This window comes from Schistocerca nitens, chromosome 7, assembly GCF_023898315.1.
Source record: "Schistocerca nitens isolate TAMUIC-IGC-003100 chromosome 7, iqSchNite1.1, whole genome shotgun sequence".
Taxonomy (NCBI): domain Eukaryota; kingdom Metazoa; phylum Arthropoda; class Insecta; order Orthoptera; family Acrididae; genus Schistocerca; species Schistocerca nitens.
In genome coordinates, this window is record NC_064620.1 from 43,746,316 (window position 1) to 43,759,267 (window position 12,952).

Sequence of the window (12,952 nt, forward strand, 5' to 3'; positions counted from 1 at the left end):
CCTGCCACCTTATTTCTCTTGAACGATGTGCTTATTTTCTCAATGAAACTGCTAACTGCATCAATGGTGTTTTTACCCTACTGAAAACCAAATTGATTGTTTAGAATAACAGAATATTTTGCAAAGAAGTTTTGGATTTGTGCAACAGCAAGTGTTTCAAATATTTTAGATAGGACTGGGAGAATGGAGATAGGACAATAATTTCCCATGATCTCTCTTGATCCCTTCTTGAAGAGTGGTTGGACTTCAGCATATTTCAGTACCTCTGGGAAACAGCCCTCTTCAAAACATTGATTTATTACTGAGCTAGTGGGTTTGCAATTCTATTGTGTACCACTTAAATACCTTTGGTGGGTATTCCATCCCAACCTGCAGATTTTTTGTTTCTTAATGTTAGAATAGCATTTTCTACATCCTCCACAGAAACTTTTGAGAATTTTGTAAAGTTTTCATAGTTTTCGCTTAGGCCAAAGGGATTTACTTTGTTGTGATAATCTCTTACATCTACATCAGACTTTGCTACATTTATAAAAAATCATTAAAGTACTCTGGTATTTGAGCTGGATTTACAATAGTATTTCCTTCAATGTCAACTTTTGAAATTTCTTGGTTACAGGTTTTAACACCCAACTCAGATTTAATGACGGACCACACAGCCTTTGTCTTATTTTTATGATTTAAAATTAACCTGTTATATGCCAGTTGTTTTGCTGCCTTGACAACTCTTTTAAATATGGTTTTATAGTGTCTAACATATTTAATGAAATCAATATCTCTATTATATTTTAGTTCTCTGTGCAGTTGCCTTTTCCTTACACTGGAAATTTTTATGCCCTGGATAATCCACTTTACTGTATTTGTTATTTTACTGCTGCAGAGTCTAGATGGAAATGTTTCATCAAAGTCTCCAAGAAAACTGTTTAGGAATTTCTCAAAGTTTTCGTCACTTGAGTTACAATAATCAAAAGGCCATGTTTTATCTCTTAGCTTCTCACTAAATGTTAGCAAGTTTTCTTTGCTAAAGTTCCTGCTCATATGGGTTCTCATATGTGAAATGTTCCTGTCTGTCTGTGGCAGCTCAATGAACAATGCTCAATGATCTGAAATACCTAGATCTAGACAAAATTTATACACATCTTCATATACATAATTAGTTAGAACATTGTCAATGCATGTTGCTGATTGCCCATTGTCTCTGGTAGGTTCAAAGAAATTCTATTTGAAACCATATTTCTTTATTAAGTCAGTGAAACTTGACGTGTGGCTACTATCACATGTGATATCAATATTAAAATCAGCAGCTATTACAACTTTTTTTTCTCTGCGAAGGTCTTCTAGCATAATTTGAAGCTTAGATAAGAATAGTTCTGTTGTTGACGTCCCTGGAATTCTGTATATTGAGATTATTATAACATTTGCTAGTGAGTCCACAATTTCTACACAACAGCTCTCGAACACACATTCTTCATTTAAATTATTAAAACAGTTTCTGGTCTCATAATTTATATCACTATGTAGAAGTATACACGAGCCTCCACGTGACTTGTTTTTTCTGCAAAAGCTACTTGCTAATCTGAAGTTCCCTATTTTGTTTAGAATTTTAATTGTGTCTTCAGTAAACCAGTGCTCATTTAAACAAACAACTTTAATATTTGCACATTCTGACAGAATGATTTCCAATTCATCTATTTTGGAGCTTTTATTGTTAGAAGCATCAATGTTTAAGCCATTAATATTCCAGTGGATAACATACCTACTTTGACTATCACTTACAGGCTTTAGCACATTTCCTGCCAGATAATGGCTTGGTTCTGTCTTTCTTAATGCTACAAAAGTTTTTTCACCCCCATCACTACTTCTAAGTTTCCCTTATTTTTTATGATCTGGCAAGTATCTACGAACATCTTACTGAATATTTTTGAGCCCAACCTATTCACTTGTATACCATCTGTGGCAAGACACTTTGCACTTAGAAATTTGTTGGGATCAATGAAAATGACTCCTAGTTTATTGCACTGTTCTTTAATATTGCTGTCTATTCTCAGCACATAGCTGTCACTCACCGATCTTCTGTACGCAATGCCACTTATTATTATTCTGGAATTCGGGTAGAGTCTTCTGGCAGTCGGATGAGGTTTCTAAGAGATGAAAACAGGTAGCAGATTCAGGAGGATGCAGATTGCAGTAGATACTCGGAGATGAAGAGGCTTGCACAGCATAGAGTAACATGGAAAACTACATCTAACCAGTCTTCGGACTGAAGACCACAACACCAACATGCATAAAATGCATGCATTTATAATAGAGAAAATCAGAGATTACCATCATCTCTCTTACATCTACAGTCATCAAGAAGTTGAATATCATTTCTGTTCCCAATTTCATTCTTAATAATGCTCCAAATCACCTTTGTTTTTTCTCAGAATTTATAATTTTTTGTGCATATTACTGTATGATGATGTGATAAAGAATTTTGTAAGACTGCTTGTAGTGTCTTTAATACTTGATTAGAAGTAGTCCTCTGAGTTAGATAAAGATCTCTGTTCATCACAGATATGCCATATGTCTGCCATACTTTCTCGTGGCTTCCACTGTAATTATTCATGACCAGTTGCAAAGGAAAACTGGATTTTTAGTGTTGTAAGAATATTTTTAAGAAAGAATTAAATTTTAAACTGCTGTGTGTCCATTGTAAACTCTGTATCTTAGTAGGCATTATTCTATAAAAGATGTTGTTGACCCACCCGTAGCAGGAATTAAGTTGGTCATATGACTAGGTACAGCAACATTTGTGTTCAAAGTATTTTGCATTGTTACCCTATAGCATAGACGGCCATAATAGCATGCTGTTAACATCAATAGATCTTTTGATGATGAGAAGGAGGAAGAAGAAAATATTGATTTAAAAGGTGATGGAATGTACAAGTACTACATTAAATGTTGACCAAGATGATTGTGGGCAAATTTTGGAAGGAGGAAACTATGCGAAGCAGAACAAAAGAAAGTGCACACAACAAATGCCCCATTGTTAATGTGGATAAAAGTATTATTAAGCAGCAATTTCACTAATGAAGTATAGTCTGTAACAAGAAATGGAGTACTCTGAAAATTTTGAACTGTCTCTCCTAAAGAACTGAACTGGAAGGCTAGGAAGAAAACACTGTGAAAAATGTTGTCCCTATGATATTTGCATTTAAAAGGTAACAGAATAAAAGAGTCGCCATGTGTGAGTTAGTTGACAGTTTCAAAAAAGGCATACTGCTTTTCTTTTTACAAAAATGACACATCGGAATTAAAACAGTCATTAGTGTACTCAGATGAAGTGTACGTTCATACACACTACACTATGAGTAAAAGTCACATATTTGTGTTCTTTCTGGATCCTTGATTTCTATAGGAACATATGGATGAAACTACTTGTACACTATGTCTCTGAAGGCAGTGTTGTTCACCTCTCATACTTTCACTTCTCTTTTTCTTTCTTCATTTTATAGCTGAAGTTTTGTCACTGTAAACTTCACAATTTCTCGTACTAGGTCTTGCTCTGCTGTAAATATGATAGGGAAGACTAAGAATACAGTGACATTGAAAAATGTCAGAGACAATTTAAAAATAATTAGGTGTTCTTTCACTTCTGTTACAGAATTTGTGAAAAAATGTATACAGTTGTATGAGACAACTGTTGTGCGTCATGGACTGATGCTGGTTGGCCCTGCTGGTGGTGGAAAGACAAAGGTAATAAATGTTACTACATCTAAAAGTGAATAAAGATTAAGCAGCACAGCTTTCATGGTATTCACTCTAAATTTTTTTAGGTGTACTTACATTACTAACTGATATAGGTACATTTGATCCACACGAGATGAAATGCCAGAGATGCTAAACTGATGTGACTCATTTCTTAAACAAATAAGGCTTCACCAAAATCTCATGTTTCACTTTTTCACTGCAGCATTAGATTGAAGAGTTCATAGCAAAAAGAACATGTTATTCTTAATGAACAGAAATCGTCAAATGTTACGTATCTTCAGGTGTACGCCAATGAAGTGTTATAGGACCATTTCTGTCCATAGTATATGTAAATGACTGAGTGGATAATGTCAAAAGCTTCATAGAGCTGTTTATGGATAATATTGTATACAGAGGAGTCATAAAACTAGGAAATTGGTTGCAGAATGCAGGAAAACTGCAGAGAATCAGTACTTGGTGCAGGTATTTACAACTGACCCTCAACTTAAACAAATGTAATTTAGTGTGCATTAGTTGGTGGAAAGACCCATTTTTGTGTGTTTTCACAACTGCCAAACAATATATAGAAATAATAAAATTGATTCAATATCTGAGTGTATGCATTCAGAGCAATTTAAAGTGGAACCTGGTGTTTCTCATGAAGATTTGTTAATTTGGGGGGAGGGGGCCAAACAGTGAGGCCATTGGTCCCACCAAATTAGGGGAGGATGTGGAAGGAAGTTGGCCACATCCTTTCAAAGGAGCTGTCCTGACATTTGACTGAAGTGATTTAGGGAAATCACAGAAAACCTAAAACAGGAAGGCCAGACACCTGTTTGAACCGTCATCCTCCCGAGTATGAGTCCAATGTGCTAACCTCTCTGTGTCACCTTGCTCGGTAGCTCATGAAGGAAAGATAATGTTGTTACCACCAGTATCTGTAACACAAGTGGCAGTGTCTAGTCACATTATTTCCGTAAGACACTAAAGTTTTATTGAGATAAGTTAATTCAGATCTATGTAATAACAGCCTGAAACTCATGGGCTTTTCAGAATAGGTTCCAATGTGCATACATCTTGCTTGGTAGAATATTTTGTGTTGTCTTGTTTGAGGCGTATGCAGCCTGAAGTTTGCTCTAGCTGAACAACTGGTGCCAGTGGAAGATAAATGATGCCGATTAACCTGACACTGAAGGATTATGTTTAGCAGGAAACTCTTTATTCAATTGGCATAGGAGGCTAATTGAATTGTAAACTAAAGTGACAGTACAGAATATAAAACATCAAAAAATGTCGAATATAAAAACACAGGAATATACATTGTGTATGGAGAATGTAGAAGCACGCGCGCGCGCGTGTGTGTGTGTGTGTGTGTGTGTGTGTGTGTGTGTGGTGGGGGGAGCAGTGACCCTGGCTGCCAGGCGCAGAACTCTTTTGACAGCCACAATTCACTTATTACTCATGAAACACAGCACATATAGCAGCCAGTTTGGAACTACTTTGACAGTGTCAGTATCGAGGAGACAGGCAGGGAAGTGGACACAGCATCCAGAGTGAGTCATCCGAATCAGTGGATGTTCTGCAGGCAGCTGCTGCAGTAGGTGGTGCTTGTGGTTGGGCATCTTGTTCAGACGGGTGCCAATGTCTCCATTGTGAAGTACATGGTGATGCCGTTGAAAAATGTATACAGGGTTGACTCTGTTCGAAGAAAGTCATTGACTTGCTATTCACCAATATGTCCATTGTATGCATACTTCTCCATAACACATGGTACAGGCGAGTATACCGAGATTGTAAGATTTGTCTTACACCGTCAGTGTGGAGCATGCCATTAGACCAGTGATCCAGGTCCTGATGCATGTAACAAAGTGGTGTGCTTTGATGTGAAGCCTTTGGAGGATGTGTCTGTGTGACATGGTTCCACAGATGACATAAGAAATGCAGCTGGACTTGCGAGGGTGTTTACAGCGTATCAGCATTGACGAATTTCCCAGGCAGATGCAGTGTCTCTCTGTAGACCAACTCCATGGCTGAAGAATAGATCTCAGGTTGATAAGTTGTTCATAGGCCAAGTATAACCTTTGCAAGAGCCAAAGTTCATGTGTTTACATAGCAATGAGCACTGTCTTCAAGGAATGGTACCAGCATTCAACCATGCAATTGCTAGTGGGATGGTAATTGGTGCTCTTGTGGTGGACATACATCTACATCTACATCTACATGGTTACTCTGCAATTCACACTTAAGTGCCTGGTAGAGGGTTCATCGAACCATTTTCATACTACTTCTCTACCATTCCACTGTTGAATGGCGCATGGGAAAAAGGAACACCTAAATCTTTCCATTCGAGCTCTGATTTCTCTTATTTTATTATGATGATCATTTATCCCTATGTAGGTGGGTGTCAACAAAATATTTTCGCATCTGGAAGAGAAAGTTGGTGACTGAAATTTCGTAAATAGATGTTTCCGCAAAGAAAAACCACCTTTGTTTCAGTTACTGCCACCCCAACTCGCATTTCATATCAGTGACACTCTTACCCCTATTGCGCGATAACACGAAACGGGCTTGCCCCTCTTTGCATCCTTTTGATTTCCTCTGTCAATCCTACCTGGTAAGGATCCCACACCATGCAGCAATATTCCAACGAAGAACGGACAAGTGTAATGGAGGCTGTCTCTTTAGTTTGTCGCATCTTCTAAGTTTTCTGCCAACAAGATTATTATTATGTTGATTATTAGTGTTTTAGGGTGCACAACAGCGAGGTTATCAGCGCCCGCTCTGCCAACAAAGTGCAGTCTTTGTTTTGCCTTCCCCACAATATTATCTATGTGGTCTTTCCAATTTAAGTTGCCTGTAATTGTAATTCCTAGGTATTTAGTCGAATTGACAACCCTTAGATTTGTGCGCTTTATCGTATACCCAAAATTTATCGGATTTCTTTTAGTACCCATGTGGATGACCTCACACTTTTCTTTGTTTTAGTGCCAATTGCCACTTTTCACACCATGCAGAAATTCTCTCTAGATCATTTTGTAATTGGAATTGATCATCTGATGATTTAAATTACAGCCTGAAAACTTGACAAACTGTGCAAATAGGTCCAAATCAAACTGTTGTCCACAGTCGATAGTGAAGTGCTGGGCGTCCAAATCTCACTAACCGTGCTGACACAAAGGTAGAGGCTTAACATTTCAGTGGTAATATCACTTGGCACTGCCTGTGTCCAGCCAGTAAAAAGATCAATTATTATGGAAAGGTAGCGTCAACTGTTTGATGAGCAAGTGGTCCTGCAACATCTAGATGTATTTGGAGAAAACATACAGTTGTGTCTGGAAAGTCATCAGTAGGGGTATTTATATGGTGAGACACTTTACACCTTTGGCATTGAAAACATGTTCTTGTCCATTCTCGACAGTCCTTTTCCGTGCCTGGCTACTCGAAATGTTTGGGAGACCAATAGAAAAGTGGGATGTACTTCTGGATGGTGCAAGTTATGTGTGATATTGAAAGTTTTTGTTCCTAATGCTGGTGGATGAAAGGGTTGAGGTTGTCCGCAAGAGACTTCACAGTAGAGCTTGACATCTGCTCCCAGACCGTCGATGAGCTGCAATTGTAATGCCGATGCCTCATTGTCGACAGACTTTCGGAGTTCTTTGTCTTCTTGCTGCACTCAGTTCAGTGCAGAAAAGTTGATAGGACTCATCACACTTCTGATGATGCATGAAAAACAGTCAGCCACAATGTTACAGTTGTCACTGTTTCTCCTCAATACAAAAAGGTTATGGTCTGTGAATATTGTGAACACTAGCACTGGAGCTTGAGGACACAAGTATTTCACTGCTTTAGAAGCTTGCTGTCATAGGCACTCCACTTGCTCAGAGATGGTGCAGTTTTCGTGAAATTTTACCAGTGACTGCCATGAACCACCTGACCACTGCTGTAACACCTTGCTGACAGCCATCTGGCTTGCATCCACTACCTGTGCAAGAGATGCATCGAGCTTAGAATGATTTAGTGGTTGTCAGCCATGCTCCTCACACACAGCCTCAGTTCACTGTGCTGCAGAGTGGCCCCGTGCCTTAGGGCCAGACAGCACCGCATTCAGTGGTTCCTGCAATTCTGCTGCGTGAGGCAGGTGATAATAATAACAATTTAAAATAACAAAGAAGCAATGCAATTCTGTGATTGGTTGGCTTAGGTAACTGCAAAATCCCACCAATCTTGTTTGTCAGAAGATAGGGAGCCTGCAGCAGAGATACTATGTCCAAAGATGATCACTTCAGATTGTTCTAAAACACTCTTGGCAACATTCAACTCGACTCTATAATGCTTGAACACCTCTTGTAGATTTTATTGGTGTTGTTCCTCAGTCTCCGAGAACATGAGCTTATCATCCAGGTACACAAAATCGAAAAGGAGGCCTTGAAGGACAGAGTCAGTGTGAATCTTTGCCACATATGGGCTATGTTTTGCTATGTGAAGGTCATACACGTGATCTCAAACAGGCTGAGTGGTGTTATAGTTGTGGTCTTTGGAATTTTCTCTTTAGCCACAAGTTTCTGAGTGTAGGCCTTACGACAGTCGTGACACTGAATATTACCACCCCATGTAATGTGTAGATGTAATCTTTTAGTAATGACCCAGAATATCGATCAGCCGCTCTTCTCATATTCAGTGCATGATAATTTCTGCAAAGGCACCGGGACTCACCTTTTTTGGCACCAAATGTTAGGCAGAGTACCACAGACTGTTCAACAGTCTAATGATGCCCTCTTGCATTCAGCTTTCACGATTGCAAGATGGTCTAGTGCTAAACGTCCAGGTTGACACAACACTGGTGGTCAATCCGTTGTCTTGATGTGAGCACCATATTGTACTGAAACTGTTTAGTTGCTTTGGCTGGCCTGGTCAAATTTGGGAACTGCATTAACAGAAAAGCGTATTCATCCTCAGTGCCTGGACAAGCTTTGTGGTGTGGTTGGTTGATCTGCGATGAAAACCGGTGACAGTTAAACCAGTAATGCTGTCCACCAATCAGGCGTTCAACATGTCTTATTGTGCAAGTAGATGTGCACCGATGATCGCTTCTGTGATCTCTGCAACAGTGAAATTCCATGTGAACAGATGATGTAGACCTAAGTTTAGCTCTGTTCGCTGGGTTACATAGGTTGAAATAGTTGAATTATTGGCAGATGTTAGAAGGGAGTTGAATGTGTACAATGATGCAATGAAGACCATAACAGATACTGAGGTCCGAACCAGTATCTATGAGAAATTTCAGGCCAGAACCTCTGTTGCTGATGAACTGGTTCCTGGATGGTGACGGGCAATCAGTTTTTACGCCTACAATCAACCACCACTGGCATTTAGGTAGAAGCACTGTAATGTACATTTTTGCACATTCTCGCCAAATCTGTACTGATATCAACAGAGAGACTTGTCACCTTTCGAAGATGTAGTGTTGCTCAGAGACTGGCTCCTTGAATGTCTACCCTAATGCACTCTGCTTCTGTTGTGTCCAGTGCTGAATTGCGACAATAATGCACTGACCTGCATGTGTAACATGTTTACTTTTGCTGCGACCAAGTCGTGATTTGTGTGCTTGACCTTAGCTGAGGCTGTTATACTGCTGCTTTTTGCTGTGACCATGCTAATCTGGGGAGGTGTGATTGCTTCCTGTTTGCAGTCTCCCATCTCCACCATGGCATCCAATGGCATGCTAGTTCGTGATGCCAATATTGCTTCAATTTCTGGTGACAATCTACTGCTCCACTGTGTACACAATAAGTTGTCTGGAATGGTGACTGTGTCCACTTTACTGTGCAGATGCCTAAGATATTGTGGTGGCTTATGATCATCAATGTCTTATTGCGTAAGAACTTGGTGAATTTGATCTTCCTGCAAAGCAGCAACTCTCTGTATTACTTCTGCCTTGAATTTTTTGTAGAAATCCACCACCAGGGGAGCAGTGATGATGTCTTGCACCTCGGCCACGAAACGGTGGTCCAGCTGACTTACAACAAATGCAGACTTCACAGTTTGGCCATAATTCCAGCACAACAAAAACTTGCTTCCACCTGCGTGAACCATAAGAAGGGGCTATTGAACCAAAATGGCATCAAATAGACCGCTAGTCTTGATAAGGGGCATTCTTCAGTTAGCTCCTGAGCTCAATAGAAAAAATGGCTATAGGTCATTTCCTTCAACTCACAGATCATGTTGGATCACAACTTGTCGGGTAATTCAAACTGATTGACTTAACAATACTGATTAATCTGATGCAAAAAGATTACACTTAGTGGGAAACTCTTTATTCAGTGAGAGCAGGAGGGTAATTGAGCAGTAAAACTAACCAACAGTGTAGATCATAAAACATCAACAAACATGGAACATAACAAAGGAATAAATATTGCATATGGAGAAGACACAAGCACAAGTGAAAAGTAGAAACCAGCACCCCAGGGGGCTGGGCACAGAAGCTATGATTCAGTTATTACACATGAAACACAGCGCCTTTAGCAGCCAGTGTAGAACTACCTTGACAGCCATGATTCATCTTGTAGCGACGCTGCCGCGTGCTACTTCAAGCTCGCCAGTGTGTGTGTGTGTGCTGTGCACGTGTGTCAGTACAGTGATGTAGCGACGCTGTGTAGTTCCGCGCCCAGCCTCTAGAGGCGCTGTGTTTTATAACTTTTATATACGTTCTGTTTATTATGATTATTATTCCTTGTTTTTTAGAGTTAGTTAGTAGTTCCTTGTCTCCTGACTTGTGTGGACGGATACTATTTTCTCTCCTAACTACAGAAGTTCCCGAGGATTGAGGATCCTCTGTATAGATCGGAAGCAAATTTTTATAGCCCCGAACTGTCCACGCATGCCGGGCGTCGTCAGATACGCGCCGCAATAAAGTTATTATTACTCAACTGAAGGTCTTCATTCTTCCGAATCACGTCAAGCAAAAGTCGGACAGCCACCAGTTTAGCTGTACCCGACAAGTGGTGACCCCGACGTGATCCAAGCAGAGACCGACGTGATTAAGAAGAAGCAGTCGTGAGCTACGCAAGTAACGAGCACGTAATGACCGAACAGCAGGCCGTCTCCAGGATTGCAGTCCGTTTGCCGCCGTTCTGGCCCGACAACCCAGTACTCTGGTTCGCGCAGGCAGAGGCAAGTTTTAGCTGCGCTGGAATAACGGTCGAAGCAACTAAATTTGCGCTGATTGTGAGCCAACTCGACCAACGTTATGCAGCCGAGGTGCAGGACATAATCACAGCACCGCCCGAGGCTGGAGCTTATGCCAGGCTAAAATCGGAGTTGATTCGACGGGTTGCCGCATCACAAGAGGACCGGATACATCAGGTTCTGACACAGGAAGAAATTGGCGACAGGAAGCCTTCCCAATATCTGCGACATCTACGCAGCAAGGTTGACACCGTTACTGTGCCAGACAGTCTGCTCAGAACGCTGTGGAGCAGTAGGTTGCCGCCGCAAGTAAATGCCATAATCGCCTCACAAACGGACATGCCGCTGGATGACGTGGCGCAGCTAGCAGACCGGATTCAGGACGCGATCACACCGGCTCCGGTCAGCGCAGTCGCGGCGTTGGACAACAGTGCAAACAGTACCGCGTCTGTGGCACGAGCCGACCATGATTCTCTCGCTGCCAAGGTTGAGCTTTTGTGCGCCCAGGTCAGTGTGCTGCTAGCACGGGACGACGACAATAATAGAAGAAGTCGATACAGACGGCGGCGTTCGAGAAGCAGATCTTCCGGCAGTACTACCACTCCGCAAGGCGAGGTACCATTGTGCTGGTACCACCGACGATTCGGCGATCAGGCAAGGAAGTGCACATCACCATGCTCGCACCCAAACGCCACCGGCGGTCGACAATAGGCGCAACTGACTGCCAGTTATCCTCCAAGCGCCTGTTCGTTACCGATAGGAGTTCCGGCGTTAAGTTTTTAATTGACACTGGGTCGGACCTGAGTATCATACCACGAACAGCCATACATCGTTGCCGGCCGCCAACTGCCTTCCGTCTGACGGCTGCCAACAATTCTTCCATCGCAACATATGGCACACAGAGGATGGAGCTTAATCTCGGCCTACGTCGCGCGTACGAGTGGAATTTTACAGTTGCTGACGTCACGGAGGCGATCGTCGGGGCTGATCTCCTCGCGCACTATCACCTGCTGCTGGACGTCGCGAACGCACGCTTGGTAGACAGCGTCACTGGCTTAGCTGTCACGGGTTTCCGTCGCAACACCGCAACGCACAGTGCCAAGTTGGTCCATGCTACGGAGGGTGAGTACACTGAATTACTGCTTAACTATCCGAACTTGACCAGGCCGCCCGGCGCTCCCAGGTTCATACCACATGACACGGTGCATCACATTCAAACGACTGATAGTCCCCCAGTAGCATGCCGACCTAGGCGTCTCGCTCCGGACAGATTGAAGATAGCGAAGGCAGAATTCGACGCCATGATTCGCGAGGGCATAATGCGGCCATCTAAGAGCCCGTGGTCCTCCGCATTACATCTTGTTCCGAAGAAGGGTGGAGCTTGGCGCCCATGCGGTGACTACCGTGCGCTTAACGCGCGAACGGTGCCGGACAGATATCCCGTTCCGTTACTGAGGGATTATAATCACGCTTTACATGGTGCCACGGTGTTCACAGTCCTGGACTGCGCTAAAGCGTATACACAGATTCCGGTGGCCAATGACGACATTCCAAAGACTGCAATAATAACGCCTTTCGGTTTATTTGAAAGTAAATTTATGACTTTCGGTTTACGCAATGCCGCTCAGACCTGGCAAAGGTTTATAGACTCGGTTCTCCAGGGGCTGCCGTTCTGTTTCGCCTACCTGGACGATGTGTTAGTGTTCTCTGCTGACCACGATCAACACCGACAACATCTGCGAGAGATTTTCGAGCGATTGGAGCGTTACGGTGTCGTCTTGAACGTGGACAAGTGTGTTTTTGGGCAGTCAGAGGTGACATTTCTTGGCCATAAGATTTCTGCTGAAGGCTCTCTTCCTCTGTCCGAGAAGGTGGACGCTATCTTGCAGCTACCCCGACCAACTACAATCAAAGAATTACGTCGTTTTTTGGGGATGCTCAATTTTTATCGACGACACCTTCCTCACGCTGCGGAGCTGCAGGAACCTTTGACGGCGGCATTATCAGGCCCTAAAGTAAATAGCAAGTCTCTGATACA

The 12,952-nt window shown here is 42.1% G+C and overlaps 1 protein-coding gene across 1 annotated transcript in view; it reads left to right on the forward strand.

Annotated features, from left to right (window-relative positions):
- Window positions 1–12,952, forward strand: part of LOC126195465 (dynein axonemal heavy chain 1-like) — a 963,710-nt gene that overhangs the window by 358,121 nt on the left and 592,637 nt on the right. The window contains exon 30 of the mRNA XM_049934091.1: window positions 3,602–3,735. Coding sequence (XP_049790048.1) covers window positions 3,602–3,735 — 134 coding nt within the window. The remainder of the gene's footprint in view (window positions 1–3,601; window positions 3,736–12,952) is intronic.